This window comes from Leptopilina boulardi, unplaced genomic scaffold, assembly GCF_019393585.1.
Source record: "Leptopilina boulardi isolate dan_hultmark-lab unplaced genomic scaffold, ZJU_Lbou_2.1 LbouV2_169, whole genome shotgun sequence".
Classification (NCBI taxonomy): Eukaryota; Metazoa; Arthropoda; class Insecta; order Hymenoptera; family Figitidae; genus Leptopilina; species Leptopilina boulardi.
The window spans coordinates 2,239,648-2,260,449 of NW_026137717.1; the positions used below are offsets into that span (position 1 = coordinate 2,239,648).

Here is a 20,802-nt window from a genome sequence, read left to right on the forward strand (position 1 = left end):
AATTTAAAAAAAAAAAAAATTTGTTGTACATTTTTTTTTTATTGCATTTATACAAGATCTCAAACTAATTAGTATTTTAGAGATCATGTATGTATATTTTTTAGTATTATCGTGGAAACTAAAAAAAAGTTTTCGAAAATAACTATAGTAAATATATAAAAAAAAATATGTATAATTGTACAGAATTTACCTAAAAAATATATATATGTATACAAAGTGAAATTTTTTTTTAGAGAATTTAATTTATTTCTATAAATATTCATTAATTCCTCATTAGTGAAATGAAAATAATTCACATATATGTGATTGTCTTGTTTACACTTTCGATTTCCGTTATCATTCTCTTAAATTACAATTGAGTTTAATGATAATAAGTAACAAAATCATTACTCGCTAAGATTATTTACGACAAATATGTTCTAAAAGCTTAACAGTACAAACAGAAAATTTTTTTTCGTTTAGTGTTAAATTAATTAATTTTGTTGGAATTATTTTTAATTTAAACCTTTTTTTTTAGTAAATATTTTTTTCAATTTTGATAAAAATTTGATTTGTTTTTATTATAAAAATAATGGAGAAAGTAAAAAGTTCAATACCCGGTCTTGGCTATCCATCGGGACGAGATGATCCTATAAAGTCTGGTCAAGGTTTTATTGAAGGTAGAATAAGAGACGATGGCGCTGAGGGACTTTGGAGAATTGGAAATGGACTTTACGATTTGACAGATTGGGAAAAATTTCATCCAGGAGGTTCTGAGTGGATTAATCTTACAAAGGGAACCGATATTACCGAAGCTTTCGAGGTTTGAACAAGAAGTTTTTTAATAAAAATTTTCTAAAGTTTTTTTTCAAAAAAAGTCAGAGTCGGTAATAAATGGTTCGTGTCCGTACTAAATTTTATTTAATTTGAAAGGTTTGTGTCTCAACTAAATGGTTCTGTTTCGTGCTAAAAATTTATTTCTATGTCGGTATTAAATGGTTCTGATCTTTGCTAAATGGTTCATTTCCGTACTAAATTTTATTTCCTTATTCAAAAGGTTTGTGTCTAAACTAAATGGTTCTGTTCCGTGCTAAAAATTTATTTCTTATGTCGGTATTAATTCGTTCTGATCTGTATTAAATAGTTTTTGTCTAAAATAAATAGAAAACTTTTTTTTTACTTATTTTAAAAAAAATTATTTTCCATTTTCACTAATGTTGTAAAATAATTATTGATTAAAGGTACACCATTTGACTGAAAAACCACAAAGAATAATGCCAAGATTCTATGTTCGCGATGCCAATTCACCACGATCAATTCCATTTACATTTGCCGACAATGGATTTTACAGAAAATTCAAAAAAAGAGTACAAATCGCTCTCAAAGATGTAGATTTTCAAAATCCATCAAAATCGTCAAATTTAATGACAGATACACTTTTTATTTTGACATTAATCTCATCGATGATTGCAGCGGCTACAAATTTTTCATTGGCATTCGCGATAAGCGGTAAGAATATTTAAAGAAAATTTACCAACAGTCGATAAAAAAAAATTTCTCATTGACATGTCGGTAAATCGTTATCTACTGTCGTTAAAGAACTAAAACTACTTTATCAAACTATCGATAAAACAGTTATACTGTTTTTTAAATAATTGATATTTTATCTACTATCGGTAAAGAAGAAAAACTATTTTATCAACTATTGATAAAACAGTAATACTGTTTTTAATCCTAAAAAAACTGTTTTTACCTACTGTCGGTAAAAAAAGATAAACTACTTTATCAACTGTTGAGAAAACGGTGTTTTCTCTTGTTAGCTCTTTAAAAAATTATTCATTTAAAAAAAACAATTTCAGGAATATTTTTAGCGTGGACAACAATAGCTGCACATAATTATCTTCACATGAAACATCATTTTAGAATGTATTATTTTGATTTGAGTTTAATGTCAAGTAAAGAATGGCGTATAACACATGCACTTTGTCATCATCTTTATCCAAATACAATTTGGGATCAGGAGATTTATGCATTTGAACCATTAGTAAATTGGTTACCAAAGCAAAAGCCTGTGTTAAAAAGAATTATTGGTGTTATTATCACACCTTTCATTATCATGTTGGGATTTCTAAAAGAGGGAATTAAAAGGTCTTCTAATACAATTAATAAAATTTCAAAAATTTTAATTTAGATCTACTTTACCGACTGTAACTAAAATTAAAACAGTTGTTAAAGTAGAAAAAATTACTTAACCAACTGTCGGTAAAGTAGAAAAATTACTCAACCAACTGTCGGTAAAGTAAAAAAAATAACTTGATCAACTGTCGGTAAAGTAGGACAGCATTTTAACCATAATAAAAAACACACCTGTCGGTAAAATTTTTTTCAAAAATTAATTTAATTAATGTAATTATATGCAGGTACTACTTGGTTTACAAAGTATGGAAAAAATTCGAATTTAGAGATTTAGTGCCACTTTTTTTGCCACTATTATTATGTTTTGTTGCACCAAATCCAATATCAGCTATTAAAAGTTGGATGATTATTATTTTTTGTGGTAGTTTTGTTTTCTTTTGCATTGGAATAAATGCTGCGCATCATCATCCTGATATTTTTCACGATGGTGATATTTACAGGTAACAGTAAAACTAGTTCTAACACTGATAAAAAAAATTATTATTTTACCAACTGAAGATAAAGTAGATTTCAACATTATCAGCGATCGGTAAAGTAGATATTCTACTTTATAATCTGTCGGTAAAACAGACTTTTTTTTTCACAGAAAAGACCTCGATTGGGGACTATTGACAATTGACACTGTTCGTGGAAGAGATATAATTGATGAATCATCATTTTTGACATTGACAAATTTTGGTGCACATATTCTACATCATTTATTGCCAACAGTTGATCATGCATATTTACCACTTTGTCAGAAAGCATTTAACGATACTTGTAAAGAATTTAATATTAATAGTACTGATAAATTTAATTCATTGGAATTAATAAAGGGACAATTTCTTCAACAAATACGATTGGAGAAAGTTGACAATTGTAGAATGTAAAAAAAGTATTGGAAAAAAAAATAAAAATTTCTTGTTAAGGAAAAATAAAATTTTTTAAAAAATTTTTAATTATTAATTTTTTATTAATTTTTTATTTATTAATTTTAATTTTGTTTATTTAAAAAAAATTTTCTTATGCACTATTTGTATATGAATGCAAAATATGTGAAATTTTTTGTTAAATTAATAAAAGTATTAAATTTGTAAATACTTTTCAAAAAAATTAATATTTATTTTTTTTAATTACTATGAATCAATATCTGTTAATTTGAATTAATTCCGTTTTTGTGCTTGCAAAAAAAAAATATGAATTTGAAATTATTAAGGTCCAAGTATGATTTTATCTTCCCGTTTATTCTCTCTGGTGCGTCATATTAATTGATATATATATATGTATATATATATATATATGTACAGCAACGTTGATATAGTGAATTTTTTATCACGATGCCTTGAGCGTGACTTACAATTTATAAACAGAATACTTTTTTCTTAAATAAAAAAAACTTATATATAATTCTTTGGCAAAATCTACAATCAGTCATTGATATGTTGCTTCGATGATACTAATAAAGAGATATAAGCAAATAATAGAAAATTAGAAATTTTACTGTTGTGATATGATTTAAATTTGGCAAATTTTTAATATATACAGGGAATTTTTTTATTGTAAGTAAAATAATATATTTATATATAAATAATAAAAATTATATACTAAACAATATAAATAATAAAAATAATTTTTTTTTACACCAAATTTTAAAAAATTTTAGAATATTTGAAAATAATGGGAAAATTAAAAAGTACAATACCAGGCTTAGGATATCCTTCAGGTCGTGATTTTTTTTTAAAATCTGGCCACGGATTTCTTGAGGGACGAAAAATTGACGATGGTGCCGAAGGACTTTGGCGTATTAGAAATGGATTGTATGATCTTGAAAAATGGTTACATAAACATCCAGGAGGTGCTGAATGGCTCACCCTAACAAAAGGCACCGATATCACTGAAGCTTTTGAGGTAAAAATTATATTTTTTAAAAAAATAAAAAAAATATTTAAGGAAATAAAAAAAATAGTTTTTTAAAAAAATAAATATCAAAATATTTTTAAAATACTAAAATTTATTTATTAAAATATAAAACCATTTAAAAAAAAACAATTTTTTTTATACAAGTATAAAATATTTTTAAAAATATGTAAAAAAAAATTTTTTTTAATTTGTTCTATTAAATTATATAAAAATAATAATAATAATAATAAATTATAATTTGTAGATGAGTAAAAAAATTTAAAATTAATTTTTTACAAGAGCAAAGAAAAAAGATAACGAAAATATAATTTATGTAATGAAAATATTGACTGTGTCAAAAATAATAATAATATCTGTTGTGGAGAAAAAAAATTCTTGTCATGTTTGAATTACACGTAAAAAATAAATTTAAAATGTAAATCGTGTCATTTTTTTTCTTTTTTTTTTTTCTTTTTGCTACTCTCGGAGAAAAAAGTTCAAAAGATCATGTTTATTAACTATGTTGTTCTTGGAATTTTATTAAATAAAGTTTTACTCTATTTCATTTACAATAATTTAATCGATTATTATTAAAAAAAATTTATTAAAGAAAAAAATTAATTTACTAAAATTAATAATCGATAAAAAGAAAAAAATAAATAACAAATAATAAAAATAAAAAATATGAAAAAAATAAATTAAATTAATTAATGATAAATTATAAAAAAAAATAAATATAAATATTATAGAAAGTATAGTAATTATGCAAAAATTAGTAAAAAAAAAAATAGTAATCTACTATACCGACTGCTGATAAAGTAGATGATATTCATGACCAACGGTCGGTAAAGTAGGTATTCTAGTTTATCAGCCTCGATAAAGGTATAAATATTATCGAAAGTATAGTAAATATGAGAAATTAGTATAAAAACAGTAATCTACTATACCGACTGATTATAAAGTAGATCATATGCATTACCTACGGTCGGTAAGGTAGATATTCTACTTTATCAGCCGTCGATAATGATATACATATTATTTTTTTATTTAAAAAAAAAATACTTTTATTTTTCTCCAGTCTCATCATCTCACCGATAGGGCTGAAAATCTTTTACCCAAATTTTACGTTCGTGAAGCAAAAAATCAACGCTCAGTTGCATTCACATTTATGCCCGATGGATTTTATCGAAAATTCAAAAAACGTGCATTACTTGCCTTGAAAAATGTGGATTTTCATTATCCAGCAAAACAAACAAATTTAATTGCCGATTTTCTCGTTACTTCGGCAATTATTTTTTCACTATTGGCAACAAAATTTTGGCTGTCAATTATCTTTGCCGGTATTATTTTTTTTTAAATTCACTAAAAAAAAAAATTTTTAATCAACAATTTTTTGAATATTTAATGATTGTAAATTTGAAAAAAAAAAATTTCAGCACTATTTTTATCATGGTCTGTTGTAATTGGTCACAATTATCTTCACATGAGAGATAGTTTTCGAATGTTTTACATGGATTTGAGTTTTTTTTCAACAAGAGAATGGCGAATAACACATGTATTGAGTCATCATATGTATCCAAATACAATTTGGGATGTGGAAATTTATGCTCTTGAACCATTCTTTAATTGGTTGCCAAATAAAAGGAAATCGTTTATTGGCAAATATATATCGATTGTTATTACACCGGTTGTTTATTGTTTGGCATTAATTGGTCAGATAATAAAAAGGTAATTTTTTTTTGAAGTAATTTTTCTTTTATATTTACCTACGGATGGCTAAAAGGAATTCTACCTTACCGACCGCTGGTTATTATATTGTATTTTTATATTTTCTTTTACATTTACCGACGGATGGCTAAAAGGAATTCTACCTTACCGACTGCTGGTTATGTAGATCATCTACTTTATCAGCAGTCGGTAAAGTAAATATCTTTTCATAGCAAATTTTTTGGTATTTTTAATAATAATTTTGTTTTTTTTTTTGCTTACAGATATTATCTCGTTTTTCGTGTATGGAAAAAGTTCGATATTAGAGATTTAATTCCCTTTATTTTACCACTGTTAATGTGTATTGTAGCGCCAAATTTTGCAACTGCTATCAAAACATGGATAATTATTATATTTGTCACTAGTTTAATTTTTCATTTTATTGGATTTAATGCCGCTCATCATCATCCTGATATTTTTCACGATGGTGATATTCCGAGGTTTGGAAAAACAAATTTTTTTTAATTTACAAAAAAAAATTTCAATAATTTTGCAAATAAAAAAAAATTAGAAATAATTAAATTGGCTAATTTTTCTTTTCTTTTTTTTTTTTTTAAGAAAAGATCAAGATTGGGGTCTATTGGAATTGGATGCTGTGCGTGGAAGAGAAATTGTGGACGATTCACTATTCTTGGCGTTAACTAATTTTGGATCGCACACGCTACATCATCTTTTGCCAACTGTTGATCACGCATATTTACCTCTCTGTTTAGATGCATATTATGAAACATGCAAGGAATTCGGATTAAATCCCGATGACAAGATGACCTACTGGCAACATGTCAAGGGTCAATTTCAACAACTAACACGCATTGAATCCAAATATAATTCAAGATAAGACAATTTTAATTTTGTCATACACTATATAGTGTAATATAAATAAAAGTGTATTTTAAATTTAAAAAAAAATTAAAAAAAAAAAAAATAAATGATGATAAATAATAAAATTTTTGCAAAAGAAATTCTTAGAAAGATCTAATTTATAAATATGATGACACATTCCCTGGAATTTGTTGCAGATTATCAATTATTATGATAATGGCAAATATTTTTGTTATAATAATAATAAAAATAATAGTAATAATAATAATAAAAAAAAAATAATAATAATATTCCCTAATAATAGCAATACTAATAATAATAAATAACTTAAAAGTCCGTAGAAAGTAACTAAACTAGTCTATTGCAGAATCAGCTTAAATGGCAACGTTCTATGTATTCTACCTTCCCAACCCTGCTATCATCGGAGGATCTTTTTCAATGTAGAGTAGCAAATAGAATTAATTCGTATTATTTATGAGTAAATATATTCATATAAAATAAAAAAAATATAAACAGAAGTTAAATTATTTGATTAAACTACAAATTAGGTTATGTTTATTTAATTTTTATTAACGAAAAAACAATCATTCGAAAACAAACACGTGATACAGATATAACCTCAAAATAATATTTTTCGAAGTTTACGTTTATTCTATTTTCTATTTTATCTATATACATTGAGGTCCAAAGTGATAAAAAAAAAAAGTTTTGTTTCATATCGAGTCTATTAATATATGAAATTATTCTTGAGATATTATTATCTCAAAACGCCTCCAATTAAGGTCCAAAGTGACAAAAAAAAAATTCTTTTGTTTTATATCGAGTCTATTAATATAATCAAAACACATCCAGTAACATGAGTGCGGAATATAGAAGAAAAAAGAAATTAATTTTTTAATCTAGAAATTAGTCTTTAAAAATTAAATGTAGGTTTAAAATATATTTTTTTTAAATTTCAAGAAAATAATTACAGTACATTTTATCTACGTTAATAATTAATACTCTTAATTTATGAATACTATCATTATTATTTTTAATATAGACTTATTTTAAATATGTTAAGTTCTGTTTCTAAATTATTTATATTATCAAAAAAGTAAATATTAATTATTTAATTTAAAAATTTTTTTTTTTTTTTGTAAAGGGCACAAGCCAAATAAAAAATTTCGGAATAGGGTCACACAATAATATATATAATAAGAATTAATTTCTTAACTTTATTTATTGCTTATTTACTTTAATAAATACATATTTCGCTTTTTTTATAAATTAAATTACGTTATAAGGATAGGATAGCAATTGACGACACAGTGATGTTTTTTTTTTTTTTTTTTTTTGATTTGCTTACATTAAATGATAAAATTTACGACGTTATTATAACCATCTCTCTCATATGTTGGCTACTCGCCTCTCCTAGAACTTTTTTTTTTTTTATTTAAGAGTTGTTATTAAAAACCTTTCTTTCGGTTCTCGCTATCGTTCTCTATTTTTTAATTTTCACGTTCTAATCCTCTTTTTTCCCCTGTCACCTTCTCCCTACCCACCCCTAACCCCCAGAAAAAAACCCCTTTGATGAAATAATCGCCCAGTGTGACGTGTCGATTCGTCAACTAATGCGATTAAACGACAAAAAAAAAAAAAATTAAATGTCCTGTCTCGAAATGTTCTACTTGTTCCTCATCGACAATTTTCTTTTTTTTTTTTTCTTAAGTCTGTGCCTTCACCCTCGTTTCTCTAAAAACACGTGATGCGAGCGGTGATGCGAGAAATTTGTCTCGGTGATAAAAATGTTGTGTGCGTGCGTGTGAATTCGATGATGATGTGATGATTTAATTATTGTTGTTGTTTTGCAGGTGGGATGACGTTTCGTTGACACTTAAACGATGATTTTGAATTTAAACGGATGTTGTTGATGCGTTTTAAAATTCACCGTCAGGCTGCAGGTCGAAGCGTGGTGGGAATGCGGAACCGTCGAACTGGGGTTTGAACGCAGGTCGATGTGGCTGTAAATAAATTATTTCGTTAATTTTTTTTTTAAGGACAAGAAAATAAAGGGTCAATAGGAAATTATGGATCAAGAGTTAGATGTTTTTGAAATGTTGGATTTAGTCCTTTAATAATTTTTGGAGTTTAAATGAATTTGGACTTTTTTTTTTGATTAATTGACAAATGTATCCTTTTTCTAGAAAAGGTTTTTTTTTAAGGTACGTTGTTTGTAGAAGATGATATTTCGCACGTTCGTTGTGTGTTTTTTTTTATGGCTTCGTCTAATTCTAGAATAAGCTCAGAGGATGACACGGAGGGTCGTGGTACCTCTGTTAAACTCTAGATTCCCCAAAAGATGAAACGGGAATAACGATGAAGAATTCACATGAATATTATTAACTATAAGGGACACAATAATGATTTCCTCTCCGACGAGGAAAGGATGACCAGATTTTTTAGGAAGGAAAAATATTTTTTTTTATTTGGATAACTTCATTTCCCGCGCGTCTCTAGGTTGGAAAAAATAATTTCTTACGGTTACCAAAAAAAAAAGGACGTCTGATCACCCTGTTTTATAAACACACACACGAATTTTTTTGTTCTCGGACTTACATGTGTTATTCCAGCGCGGCAGAAGGTGCCTTACGAGGCTTCTGTCCCTAATGAGGAATAAATTTTAATATATCAATTCTACCGATTTGAAAATTAATCGCGAAAAACCCTGGCGAAATTTAAAAATTAGATTTATAGATTATAGAATATTTAGATAATTAGGGATTCTTACCACTGGGCTGAGACCACGTGCGGCACTGCCTCCACGTCCCTTGGTACGGAACTTGGTGATTGCTTGTTCAGCGAGATCTGCCCTCTCTTCTGCCTCCTCGAGTTCTTGTTGTGCCTTACGGAACTTGGCAAGATTGAGTGCTGCAATCTCTTCAGCCTCTTCAATTTGCCTCTTGTACGTTTTGATCTTCTGTTGCAATTTGTCCACCAAGTCTTGCATACGTTCGTGATTCTTGCGATCCTCATCAGCCTTAGGACAAAAAACAGAATCGTCAAACAAGGCGAACAAATATTTAAAAATTTAAGTAGAATACAAACCTGGAAGCTGAGCTCCTTGATGCGACGTTCTGATTTACGGAGATTCTTCTGTGCGTCCGCGTGTCTCCTTTGTTCACCATCCAATTCATTCTCCAATTCACGTACACGTTGTTCCAATTTCTGAATGGCTTTCTTGCCTCCCTTGAGTGCATTGGCCTCAGCCTCGTCAAGACGAACTTGGAGGTCTTTGATTTGTGTCTCCAGAGCCTTGCGGAGTTTCTCCTGAGTTTGAGCGTGATCTTGTTCGGCTCGGAGTTCATCGGCCAGTCTAGCGGCGTCGACCATTGCCTTCTTTGCCTTCTCCTCGGAGTTCTTGGCCTCATTGAGTAATTCATCGAGGTCGGACTGGAAGAAAAGAAAAATCCATAAGGACCTAAGTACTACAGGACTTCGCTTCCTAAGCTAAATCTCCTGGTCTTAAGGATTCCTAAAGTCTCCGTTTCCTTTTGGAATCGAAAACTCCTAAAGAGATTCCTTAAGGACTTCGATTCTTTTGGCTAAAACACCTGGTCTTAAGGCTTCCTAAAGTCTCCGATTTCTTTGAGAACCTAAAACCTCTAAATCCTTAAGACTCCTTAAGGACTTCGATTCTTTTGGCTAAAGCTCCTGGACTTAAGGATTTCTAAAGTCTCCGTTACCTTCAGGAATCGAAATCTTCTAAAGAAACTCCTTAAGACTTCTAAAGACTTAAGACTCTTTAAGGACTTCGATTCCTTTGGCTAAAGCTTCTGTTCTTCAGGATACCTGAAGTCTCCGCTTCTTTCGGGAATCGAAGTCCTCTAAAGAAACTTCTTAAAACTTTTTAAGACTCCTTAAGGACTTCGATTCCTTTAGCTGAAACCCATGAACTTAAGAATTCCTAAAGTCTACGTTTATTTCCGGGAACCGAAAACTCCTAAAAAAAATTCTTTACAACTCCTTAAGACACTCCTAAACATCTTCTGTACAGCTAATAATACTCACGTGAAGGGTTTGTAGTTCAGCCTCAAGTTTCCTCTTCGCGGCCGAAATGGAAGCGTTCTGAGCGCTAATTTCATTGAGCTGCTCGTGAGCATCAGCCAATTCTTGTTCAGCTTGACGACGTCCACGATCGGCTTGCTCAAGAAGTTGTCTACTCTCCTCAAGTTCATTTTGTAGGGCATTAGCGCGACGTTCAGAAATTCCAAGAAGTTCACGAGCCTCATCGCGTGCTCTCTGTTCCTCCTCCAATGCTGTTTGAACATCCTTAAGTTGCTGTTGATATCTCTTAATATTCTTCTGTGCCTCTGCATTCGCCTTATTTGCATGATCGAGAGCAATTTCCAATTCATTGATATCGGCCTCCAATTTCTTCTTCATGCGTAACGCCTCAGCCTTGCCCTTAGCCTCGGCTTCGAGTGACGCCTGCATGGAATCAAGGGCACGTTGATGATTCTTTCTTGTATTTTCGAATTCCTCCTCCTTCTCTTGAATACGACGATCGATTTCCTGTCGCACTTGACTGAGTTCAAGTTGACTGCGCAATACTTTGTTCTCCTCTTGCTCAAGTGCAGCTTCAGCTTCCTCAAGCGCTGCCTGAAGTTCATCCTTCTCAGCCTCCAAACGTTTGCGTGCCTTCTCAATCTCATGAATATTGCGTCCACCCTCACCAATTTGATCCAAAAGATCCTTAACCTCATCGGCAAGATTCTTATTCTCCCTACGAACAGCCTCCAATTGTTCCTGTCCCTCCTCATAGGCTCCCTTAAGCCTAAACAATTCCGTACTATAGTTGCGACATTCTTTCTGACTTGCGTCAAGTTCCGCAGCAAGATCATCAACTTTAAGTTTCCATTCACCAATAATCTTATCAAATGCCTTTTGTTTCTTCTCGGCAGCGTTGGCAATTGCTGTTGCACGATCCACTTCAAGTTGTAGATCCTCAACTTCAGTTGCAAGACGTTGTTTAGTCTTCTCAAGGGCAATAACCTTTTGATTCAATGATTCAATTGTCTCCTCGGCCTCGGCAAGACGTGCTTGTAATTTACGTTTGGCTTCTTCCAATTCTTCAGCGCGTGCAACACCTTCTGATTCGTATTTGGTACGCCACAATTGTGCCTCGGCATTTGCCTTACTCAATTGACGTTGTAAATCAGCTTTACCCTCGGCTTCCTCTTCAACTTGTTCGCGAATATTGTCCAAATCGTGTTCCAAATTACGGAATTTACCCAATAGAGTTGCACGTTCACGTCCCTCTTCGTCGGCGAGTCTCTTTGTATCCTCCAACTGTGTCGTCAATGAGATCTTGATCTTCGAGAGTTGGTTCACCTTTGGATGAAAAAAAAAAATACAAAAGTTAGCATTTTTGGTGGAATAGAAAATTAAAATTTAGAGGAAAATTAAAGATATTAGGAATAATACCTGAGATTCGGCCTCTTCCAATTGTCTCAAAAGATCGCTGTTCTCAATGGACAATTTCTTCTTTGCCGCATCAAAATCGTTCAATGTACGATTCACTTCCTCGAGTTTGCCCTGTGTCTCATTCAATTGATGTTGCAATTGTTTGGCGATCTTCTCTTGTGCGGCCTATTTAACATTTTTTAAAGTTGAGATAAAAAATCTTTTTTTAGCTTCGGTCCACATTTTGGACCAGAATTCCACGGGGCAACATTTTGGTGGGGGGTGGGGAAATTAAAAAAAAATATTTTTTTTTATTTAGATAACTTCATAAAACATTGGTTTTTAATTTAATTTCATTTAAATTTCCCGCCGATGAGTAATTCATGGATTGGCCGCTCGGAGCGCCACTGTTGAGTAACATAGTTACAATCTCCATTATTATTTCGCCAGTCTTGGCGAAAGGTTACAAAAATATTTCTTTTTATTCAGATAACTTCATAATAAAATTGATTTTCAAACGAAGAGTTTTTTGAAAACCTGTTTCAAAAACTAGTTCTTCGTTTTGTGCATCCAAAAAATAGTACGTAAAACTTTTAATTTCCCAACCACCAAAATTTGGTTCCTCTTTTTGTTGCCCTGTGATTGGAAAACCAAAAAAAAAACCGAATCATGTTAAAGCAAGCAGGAAGCACCTCGAAAAAAATTAATTACGTAGAGAAAAATCTCCGATTCTTCATAAAGTCATCCATCCACTGCGTTGTTATCTGCGTTAGTATGCCATTTTTTTCGGAACAAAATAGGGAAACAGAACATTACCTTCTCGTTGCTAAGATGATCAACAGTTGCACGGAGATCATTCAATTCACTGAAGTACTGAACCTTTTCCTTTTCAATCCTGTTTTAAGAAGACAAGGGATAATTAGACATTCAAAGGAATTGTTAAAAAATTGTTAAAAAAAACATTAATTGCTGTAAAGGAAATTCATTAAAATCTAAAAAATCAGGTAAGGGGGATTCTTAGTCACGTTCTTTTGTTTCTTTAAGGAAAACTATTCCAACGACACGTTTCTAAATCCTCAAAAAAAAAATTCGGGTCTTGTACCTTCTCCCTGGCGACGACATCGTTGGCCGCACGTGCGTTGTTCAGTTCAACGTGGATGTCATTGCGGCCTTTTTCGGCCCTATTATCAAATAGATTTAAATTTAAAAATTTGAAAAATTTAAAAAACGCGACCTTCCTTTTTGAATTTTTTTTTTTTGGGAAATTAAATAATTTCTACTTGCCTGGCTTTAATTTTGTTGAGTTGATCAATTTGTTCTCCCATTTCGGCAACGGCGTCATTATGTTTTTTACGTAGAATTGCAAGGGCGGATTCATGTTGAATATTTGCTTCCTCAAGATCACGGCGTAATTTACTTAATTCAGCCTCACGTTTTTTGTTTAATTCAATTTGTGCCGATGTTGCGCCTCCAGCTTCCTCAAGTCGTTCACCAAGTTCTTCCAATTCACGTGCAAGATCGCTGCGTTGTTTTTCAGCTTTAGCACGCGCTTGACGTTCGGCTTCAACTTCCTCTTCGAGTTCCTCAATTCTTGCCTGTAGTTCCTTAATTTGTTTCTGTAATTTGCCAACCAATGATTGTTCGTCTTCCAATTTTGCCGTTAATGATGAGAGTTCCTTGTCCTTTCGTTGTATTGTTTGTTCCAATTCTTTTTTGTTTCTTTCAAGATCGGCGACGGCCTCTTGAGTTAGTTTGAGATCGCCTTCAACCTTTCGCTTACATTTCTCAACATCGGCGCTGAAATCGAAATTAAAAATTGAAATAGAAAGTCAAAATCGAAATAGAAAATAAAAAACGAAAATTGTAGTAAATACGTACCGAACTTTCTTTTCGCGTTCCAATGTGTCTTCGAGTTCATCGAGAGTTTGTTCGAGCTTGACCTTAACTTTGGTGAGATGGTTAACCTTATCCTCAGCGGCTTGAAGTTCCTCGGCTGTCTTTTGATTAACTTCGCCTTGATTCTTCTTTTCTTTGTTCAACTTATTGATCAACTCATCTTGATGTGCAATTTCTTCATTTAGATTCCGAATTTGATGATCTTTGGTAGCCTTATCCTGCTCCGATTTCTGAATCGTTAATTCCAAATCCTCGATGTCTTTCTTCAAACCCGAAACCTCTTGTTCCAATTTCTTTTTCCCTTGGAAGAGATTGTTTCTCGCCTCCTCCTCTTGGGTGAACCTATCAGTGATGTCCTAATTGTAGAAAAAAAGAAAAATTATTTGAATGACGTAATAGCCTTGAGAAAAGGGGGGCTAAACGTTCGAGGCCTAATATTAGGATTGGCTAACTATGGAAGGAATATTGGCACGTTACAGGTGAGTCTCTCGATGATGATTCGTCATCTCTGACAACGGAAGTAGGGCCAAGTGTGCGTCATCTTCGTCATTAATAAGCGCCACACCTGTTACCTCTTCTTCTTCTTCTTTAAAACCAAAAGGAAGAGGAAGAAGAAGAAGAAGAAGAAGATACTACCACGCCTACTTTTAATAAACCTGGAATCTGGGTTTTCCGTTAAATTTAGAAACATTCTCCCCTCGAGGTTACACACACCCTAAATGGAGCATTTAATATATTTTTACGGTTCATGAAAAATCATTGATTTCAATTATAATCCGATTTGATGAAAAAAGTAATTAAAAAAAAATACTTTACTAATTTTGTAATCGATTTTGAATTATAAATAAAGCTATTAATGGATCAGATTTTTTTTTGATGAAGAATTTATACGGTGCGCAAGTTCATTCAACTTTATTTTTGTGAGTCGATAGCATTGCTCTACTTTTTTTTTGATATGCGTCCTAATTTTTTTTTGCTCAGCCTCTTAATGCCGAAATCATCTAATAATAATCAAATGTCAATGATTTTATTTTGCAATCAAATTTAGAACAAATAATTATCATTTTCAACGATGTTTAGATTCCAAATATACGAGCATTAAAATTTAATTACAATTCCATAAATTTTAGAATGGAAAAATTATATTCAAATAATTTTTTTTTTTTTGATTTTGTATTAATTATTATATTGATTACAGAAATAGAAAAAAATAGTATTAATATTACGGAAATTAATTTTGAAAAACCATTTTTAGGATTTATTTCCCAAGAGACGAAAAATTGTTACCTATAAATGAGACGAATTTGAATCCGAACGAATCTCAAACATCTTATTATTGTTATTTAGGCAAAATTATAATTTTTCGCAACAGAATCGATAGTGAAAAAAGTGGTTAATATTAATTTTTGAAGATAATTAAAAATATTTAATATTAAATAAATTTTACTAAATTGGATTTTTTCTGTTCCAAATGGAAAGAAATTATTAAATAAAAATAGAAATAACTATTGGAAATTAATTAGATTAATTATTTAATTTGATTCTATTAACGTCAATGATTTCTAAAAGGGGAAATATCTTTTTTTAAATTAATTATAATTATTGGAAAGGAAAAAAATTGTCAAAAAGGAGACGATATGATAAAACCATAGAATAATGAAACTAGATCGGAAACCCATGGGTAGGAAACTAATTCATTTCAGATGGCACCAAATAGGCGGCAAATTTAAAAACGTAAAAATAATAAATTATATATTTCCTATTAGTAAATAAATTAATTCTATTCTATTAATAAATAATTAATTAATAACTTAACGAATAATTAATTAATTAAATATATAAATAATTTATGAGTAGATAATTAAAATATATGATAAATTAATTAATAAGAAAATTAATATATAAATAGTTAATTAGTAATTAATTAATTATATAAATAATTCATGAATAATTACAGTATATAAATATATTATTTTATTTATAATAAATTAATAAATAATTAATCATTATCTATTAATAAATAATTAATCATTATCAATTAATAACGTTATTAATTAATAAATTAACTAAAAAATTTTACTTTGAAATAGTCTAAATAAAATTTTACCAAAATACGTGCAACTTCTTCGTATTTTTTTTTTTTTTTTTTTTTTGATACTATTTTGATTAAGACGTGAATTCTAAACGAATAAATCTCCACTCACCACCCACGGGATTCTTTTTCAGATTATTTTCACACTTTCTAAATATTACCCAACTGACTAATGCACTCATCACCTACGTAATTTTTTCTCCCCCTTTGGAATTTCACCCGAAAAAATTTTTTTTTTTTTCCCCCAAACCAATTTTGAACAAGATTACTGAATCTTTTTTTTCATTTTAAAAATTTTAATATGAAAATAGAAAAAAAATTTCCTGCCACTTAATTTTAGAAATTTTTATGAGAACTAATCTAAAAAAAAAACTGAGGGAAATATTTTTTATACTCTAAAAAAAGTATCGTGCGCAGAAAAATTAATTAGATTTCTATTTTTGTAGAAAAAATTCTTAAAATAATTTTATAAAAATTCTGTTAAAACAAGTCGAAAATTAAATTTTTTGAATACTTTTTTTTTCGTCAAAAATTGGAAATAGAAAATTTTTGATTCGAAAATAATTTTTCTAAATAAAATTCGTTATTTTTTTTTGTAGGAATTAAATTAACAAAAAGTTATCACTTACCGCTAATTGTGATTCGAGATCAGCTTTTTGAGCTCCTAATTTTAAGGCCTTCTCCTGATATTCAGCAAGTGATCCCTTATCACCATCAAGTTGTCTCAACAATGTTGTTTTCTCCTCCAATAATTTTGTATTCAATTCCTCCAATTCTTTACGCATTTTCTCTTCCCTTATCCATGATTCCTCGAATTTCTTAGCCTTCTCTTGTAATTCCTGAAAGGCAGTTTCAGAAATTTTCCCATTATCACTCACTGGATCCTCCATTATAATTATCAAAAAAAATATCCACTCAAAATTTTCTTTACTTTCAATAAAAATTCAATTTTTTTTTTTTTTTTTTTGTGAGGATCGTTTGCAAATTAAATTTATCAAAAAAAAATTTCGCGGTTCACTTCGTTGGGGTCGTTCGATAAATTCAGTTGTGAAAAACAAGTGCGCGATGATCAGAACTCAAGCTAAAAGGGAGGGGGGAGGGCTATGAAAAGGGAAGGGGACAAACACTTCACGTGATTGGTTCAATGATAATGATTTCAACACTTTTATAGGAAAGGGGAGAAATTTTTTTTTTTTTTTTTTTTTAAGTTCAGATCGGTGCGCGCTCGTATTCCAGACTGGCAACAAATTTCTCAGAGACGAAACTTTTCTACCCGCAAAATAAACTCAAAATCATTTTTGCGTGGGCTGCTGCAAACTTCTTCCCTTTCCCCCAGTTTGATATAATTTACTGGACCAAGAGAGAGAGAGAGAGAGAGAGAAGATCTTCTCAAGGAATATTTATAACCGATCTTGGAACGTGATCTTCTGGAAGGGGGCCGAAACTAAAAATAAATCCCACGAATTACACGAAACTTCTCCAAAAATGATTCCAGTTCGGATTTTTTTTACGAAATTACCATTTTTAGTGTTTTCTAAATTAAAAAAAAAAAAATAATTTTAAAATAACGCAGTTTGATCTAAGTTTTTTTTTTTGTTGATTTTCATGATTCGTAGTTATTTTTGTTTTCCAGTATTTTTGGCGTGGATTGAATGTTGATTCAGTTTGCAGTCTCTTCCAGGAGATAACTTTGGTTTCTTAATTATAAACCAAGAAATTATTTTATTTTTTTTGTCGGCGAGTATTTTGGGAAAAAGAAAATTATTAATTGAATAACTATTTTTAAGTACGAGAATTTTTAATTTTGAGAATTTTTAATTATAGAAATTTTTATAAACAATTTAAAAAAAAAATTTTTTAAGAATTTTAAAGAATTAAAAAATGTTTAAAGAATTTTTAATTTTTTTTTCGATTAGTTAAAACAAAAAATTTTAATTTCCCGCTGGAGGGAAGTTAATTCCTGGAACGACCGCTTAGACCGCCACTAGTGAGTTAAATAGTTTCGTTGTTCAGTTAGTTTTGTCAGGAAGGTTAGGATAAATGTTTTTTTTATTCAGATAACTTCATAAACTTTTCATTTATTTCACTTTCCTGTTGATTCCAGTGCATTTATTCAGTCAATCTTTTCATAAAATTAAAAAAAAGAAAGAAAAAAATTTTTTTTAATCAGATAACCTTATGGAAATTTTTTTCTTTTTAATATTAAATTCAATACACTGATTCATAAAATCTTGTCAGAATATTACAAATAAATTTTTTTTTAGTCAAATAATTTTGTAAATTTGTATTTTTTTTTTACTTTTTTTTAATTTTCTCTTGATTCCAGTTCAATTTATTTTAGTCAATCTTTTCGGAATATTAGAAAAAATATTTTTTTTTATTCAGATAACTTTCTAAATTTTTATTTTCTTACTTTTATATTAATTTTAGTATCTTTATGCAGTCAATAAAAATATTAAAAAGAATATCAAAAAAAAAAAAATTTTAGTCCGATAACTTCCTAATATTTGTTTTTAAACTTTCATCTTTAATTCCACGTAAAATTCAAACCCCCCCCCCAGGGTCCTAACGAAGAAATCTCTCATCGATCGTGTTAATTAATCGAATTAATTCTCAGTCGCGAAGAAAATACCTAAACGCAAGAGACGTGAACCGAAATAGAAATGTCGTAGAGAAATTTATATAGTACCAAGAATTTATTTCAAGAAATTTTTGGCTCGCCAAACTATATTTAATTCACTAAATTAACCAGAGTAAAAAAAATAATTATGTAAAAAAATAATTATGTAAAAAAATAATTATGTAAAAAAATAATTATGTAAAAAAGTTAATTATTAAAAAAAAAAAAATAATTACGTAAAAAAAGATCTAGTAGAAAAAAATTTTTAAATTTGTTCTTTAAACAAAAATTTGTTTTCATATTGTCAACTCCCGACAAATTTGCAAGTTTGTCACTACAAAATTTCATTTTGCTAAAATTTTGATAATTTAATCTGCAAACATCTGTCCTCTTTGGTGAATGATGATACATCTTTGGCACAATGCCAAGTGGTTGCATTCAAAATTAAATTAATATATGAAATGTCAAGCATGAATGTTTATTTGGTGCGTGTATACTTTGATGAAACCTTTTAAGTGGGTGAAATTTTTTTTTTCGATTTTTTTTTTTTTTATACTTACGGCAAGTTCGTCTTCGATGCGAGTTGCATTGAGAAGGGGTCTGACCTTCATCCACAACTTCCACCATGGCCATGTACGCAATTGTAGATAACGACGTAAATTGCGTTGCACCACTTGTAAGGCCAAACGTTGTTCCTGTAATTTTTTGTAATCCTTACGCGCCAAATAACCTCGCATGAAAGCTTGCATCCAAGAGAGAATCTTGCTGAGACGTTCGTCACGGAATTCTTCCATTTGACCCAAAACTCCAGCACGGAAGAATACCTAAACATTATTTTATTTTTCAAAAAAAATTTTGTTTCGGGAAAATTAAATTCTTTTTAGTATGTATTATCATGCGAATCATGCAAAAAAAAAAAGGAATTAATCTGCTTCCTATAAAAAAAGTTTATTTACACTTTAAAATTGTGATTTGGTAGCAAAATTGACATCAGTTAATCTCCCACACGAAAACTGTTAGCGCACAACTAAGAACACTTAGTGACATTTTATCAGATTAAAAATGTTCTTGCAAAATCTGATAAAATGCTACTAGAAAAAAAAAATTGCTGCAGAGTCGAAGGTGTCTTGTACCTTACTACGACCCATGCGGTATTGCTCAGTAGGGACATTGGCTGCCTCAAGGATGATCTCAGCACATTTTTCTGGATCCATGTTGTCTTTTATTTTGTTGGCACACAGAATTTTGTATCTGGTTTTGTGTGCGAGCAGGATATCAAAATAAAAAAAAATACAGTTATAGGTATTTTGCATTCTTTCTATGTCCAGTGAAGAATTGCAAAGGATTAGGTTACTAACTAAATTAACCTACTGGGTTCATTAGACTAAATTTTGATTTCAGAAGGCTAACAAAAAACATAAAACATCTTTAGTATTCAAGAAATGGTTTTTCTTTTTGAACCAAAATTCTGCCTTCTCAAATCAAATCTAAATTAGCTACACATTTACAAATACGATTCATTGCCGGTGATCCGGTTTTTGTGGAATCCTATCAGCGATAAACAAGCTACAAAAATAAAGGAATCAAAAAACAACAACAAAAAAATCGATTGGATTTGGATGAGAAAAAAAAAACTCATGCCTTGGTATGTCCAAGACGATATTGATCGCTGTCCAAACCGGATGATTCCAAAACAGCAGCGGCCGCCTTTTTTGGATCGCCACCGGCTGCATCGACCGCAGCAGGTGCCAAGATTTTGTATCTATAAAGGTGTGTGTGGGTCACGCACAAAAAAGGGCCAAAATCCATTCATTAGTTTTCAAGGAATATCTACTGTGTTTTTTTTTTGTTGTTGCGGGTAAATTAAATTTCAATAGGGGGTGAAAAATCATTGTTTCTTCATCAGCTACGTTCCAGTATTGCGGCTCTCTCTCACTCTGTTTGTGATAAATTTTGATTTCAACTAACTACAAGGGGAGAACAATTCAGGAGGCAAAAAGAATAATTGTTCGAACATCTAAAATCATCTAAATGTGGGAGAATTATAAAAGGAGAAATAGAGCATCTTATTATCAAAATGATGAGATTATTTTTGTAGGATTTTGGA

At 30.0% G+C, this 20,802-nt stretch overlaps 3 protein-coding genes across 26 annotated transcripts in view; 2 read left to right on the top strand and 1 right to left on the bottom strand.

Moving 5' to 3' along the window:
- Nucleotides 1-378: 378 nt before the first annotated feature.
- On the top strand, nucleotides 379-3,113 carry LOC127277462 (cytochrome b5-related protein-like). The gene is made up of 5 exons (XM_051298593.1): nucleotides 379-802; nucleotides 1,221-1,488; nucleotides 1,839-2,127; nucleotides 2,400-2,615; nucleotides 2,762-3,113. Exons 1-5 carry the CDS (start codon nucleotides 572-574, stop codon nucleotides 3,042-3,044), a joined length of 1,287 nt encoding a protein of 428 aa, XP_051154550.1. The 5' UTR covers nucleotides 379-571; the 3' UTR covers nucleotides 3,045-3,113.
- A 432-nt stretch (nucleotides 3,114-3,545) lies between these two features.
- LOC127277463 (cytochrome b5-related protein-like) lies at nucleotides 3,546-6,782 on the top strand. Of its 2 annotated transcripts, none has more exons than XM_051298594.1 (6): nucleotides 3,546-3,713; nucleotides 3,818-4,062; nucleotides 5,132-5,393; nucleotides 5,490-5,781; nucleotides 6,045-6,260; nucleotides 6,379-6,782. In XM_051298594.1, exons 2-6 carry the CDS (start codon nucleotides 3,832-3,834, stop codon nucleotides 6,656-6,658), a joined length of 1,281 nt encoding a protein of 426 aa, XP_051154551.1. In that variant the 5' UTR covers nucleotides 3,546-3,713; nucleotides 3,818-3,831; the 3' UTR covers nucleotides 6,659-6,782. The 2 variants fall into 2 exon arrangements, with proteins under 2 accessions (XP_051154551.1, XP_051154552.1); XM_051298595.1 differs by having other exon boundaries at nucleotides 6,384-6,597.
- A 1,063-nt stretch (nucleotides 6,783-7,845) lies between these two features.
- LOC127277465 (myosin heavy chain, muscle) overlaps nucleotides 7,846-20,802 on the bottom strand; it is a 35,810-nt gene continuing 22,853 nt past the window's right edge. For 8 of the 23 annotated variants that reach the window (XM_051298601.1, XM_051298602.1, XM_051298603.1 and 5 more), the window contains exons 14-24: nucleotides 20,337-20,457; nucleotides 19,256-19,519; nucleotides 16,705-16,914; nucleotides 13,966-14,339; nucleotides 13,372-13,884; nucleotides 12,904-12,982; nucleotides 12,109-12,273; nucleotides 10,693-12,015; nucleotides 9,730-10,074; nucleotides 9,413-9,661; nucleotides 7,846-8,645 (exon numbers count right to left, since the gene is read on the bottom strand). In XM_051298601.1, the coding sequence (XP_051154558.1) occupies nucleotides 8,562-8,645; nucleotides 9,413-9,661; nucleotides 9,730-10,074; nucleotides 10,693-12,015; nucleotides 12,109-12,273; nucleotides 12,904-12,982; nucleotides 13,372-13,884; nucleotides 13,966-14,339; nucleotides 16,705-16,914; nucleotides 19,256-19,519; nucleotides 20,337-20,457 (3,727 nt within the window). In that variant the 3' untranslated portion in view covers nucleotides 7,846-8,561. Of the gene's footprint in view, nucleotides 8,646-9,240; nucleotides 9,288-9,412; nucleotides 9,662-9,729; nucleotides 10,075-10,692; nucleotides 12,016-12,108; nucleotides 12,274-12,903; nucleotides 12,983-13,189; nucleotides 13,269-13,371; nucleotides 13,885-13,965; nucleotides 14,340-16,704; nucleotides 16,915-19,255; nucleotides 19,520-19,828; nucleotides 19,947-20,336; nucleotides 20,458-20,802 lie in introns of all 23 variants that reach the window. The other 15 variants (XM_051298612.1, XM_051298610.1, XM_051298613.1 and 12 more) reach the window with 6 other exon arrangements.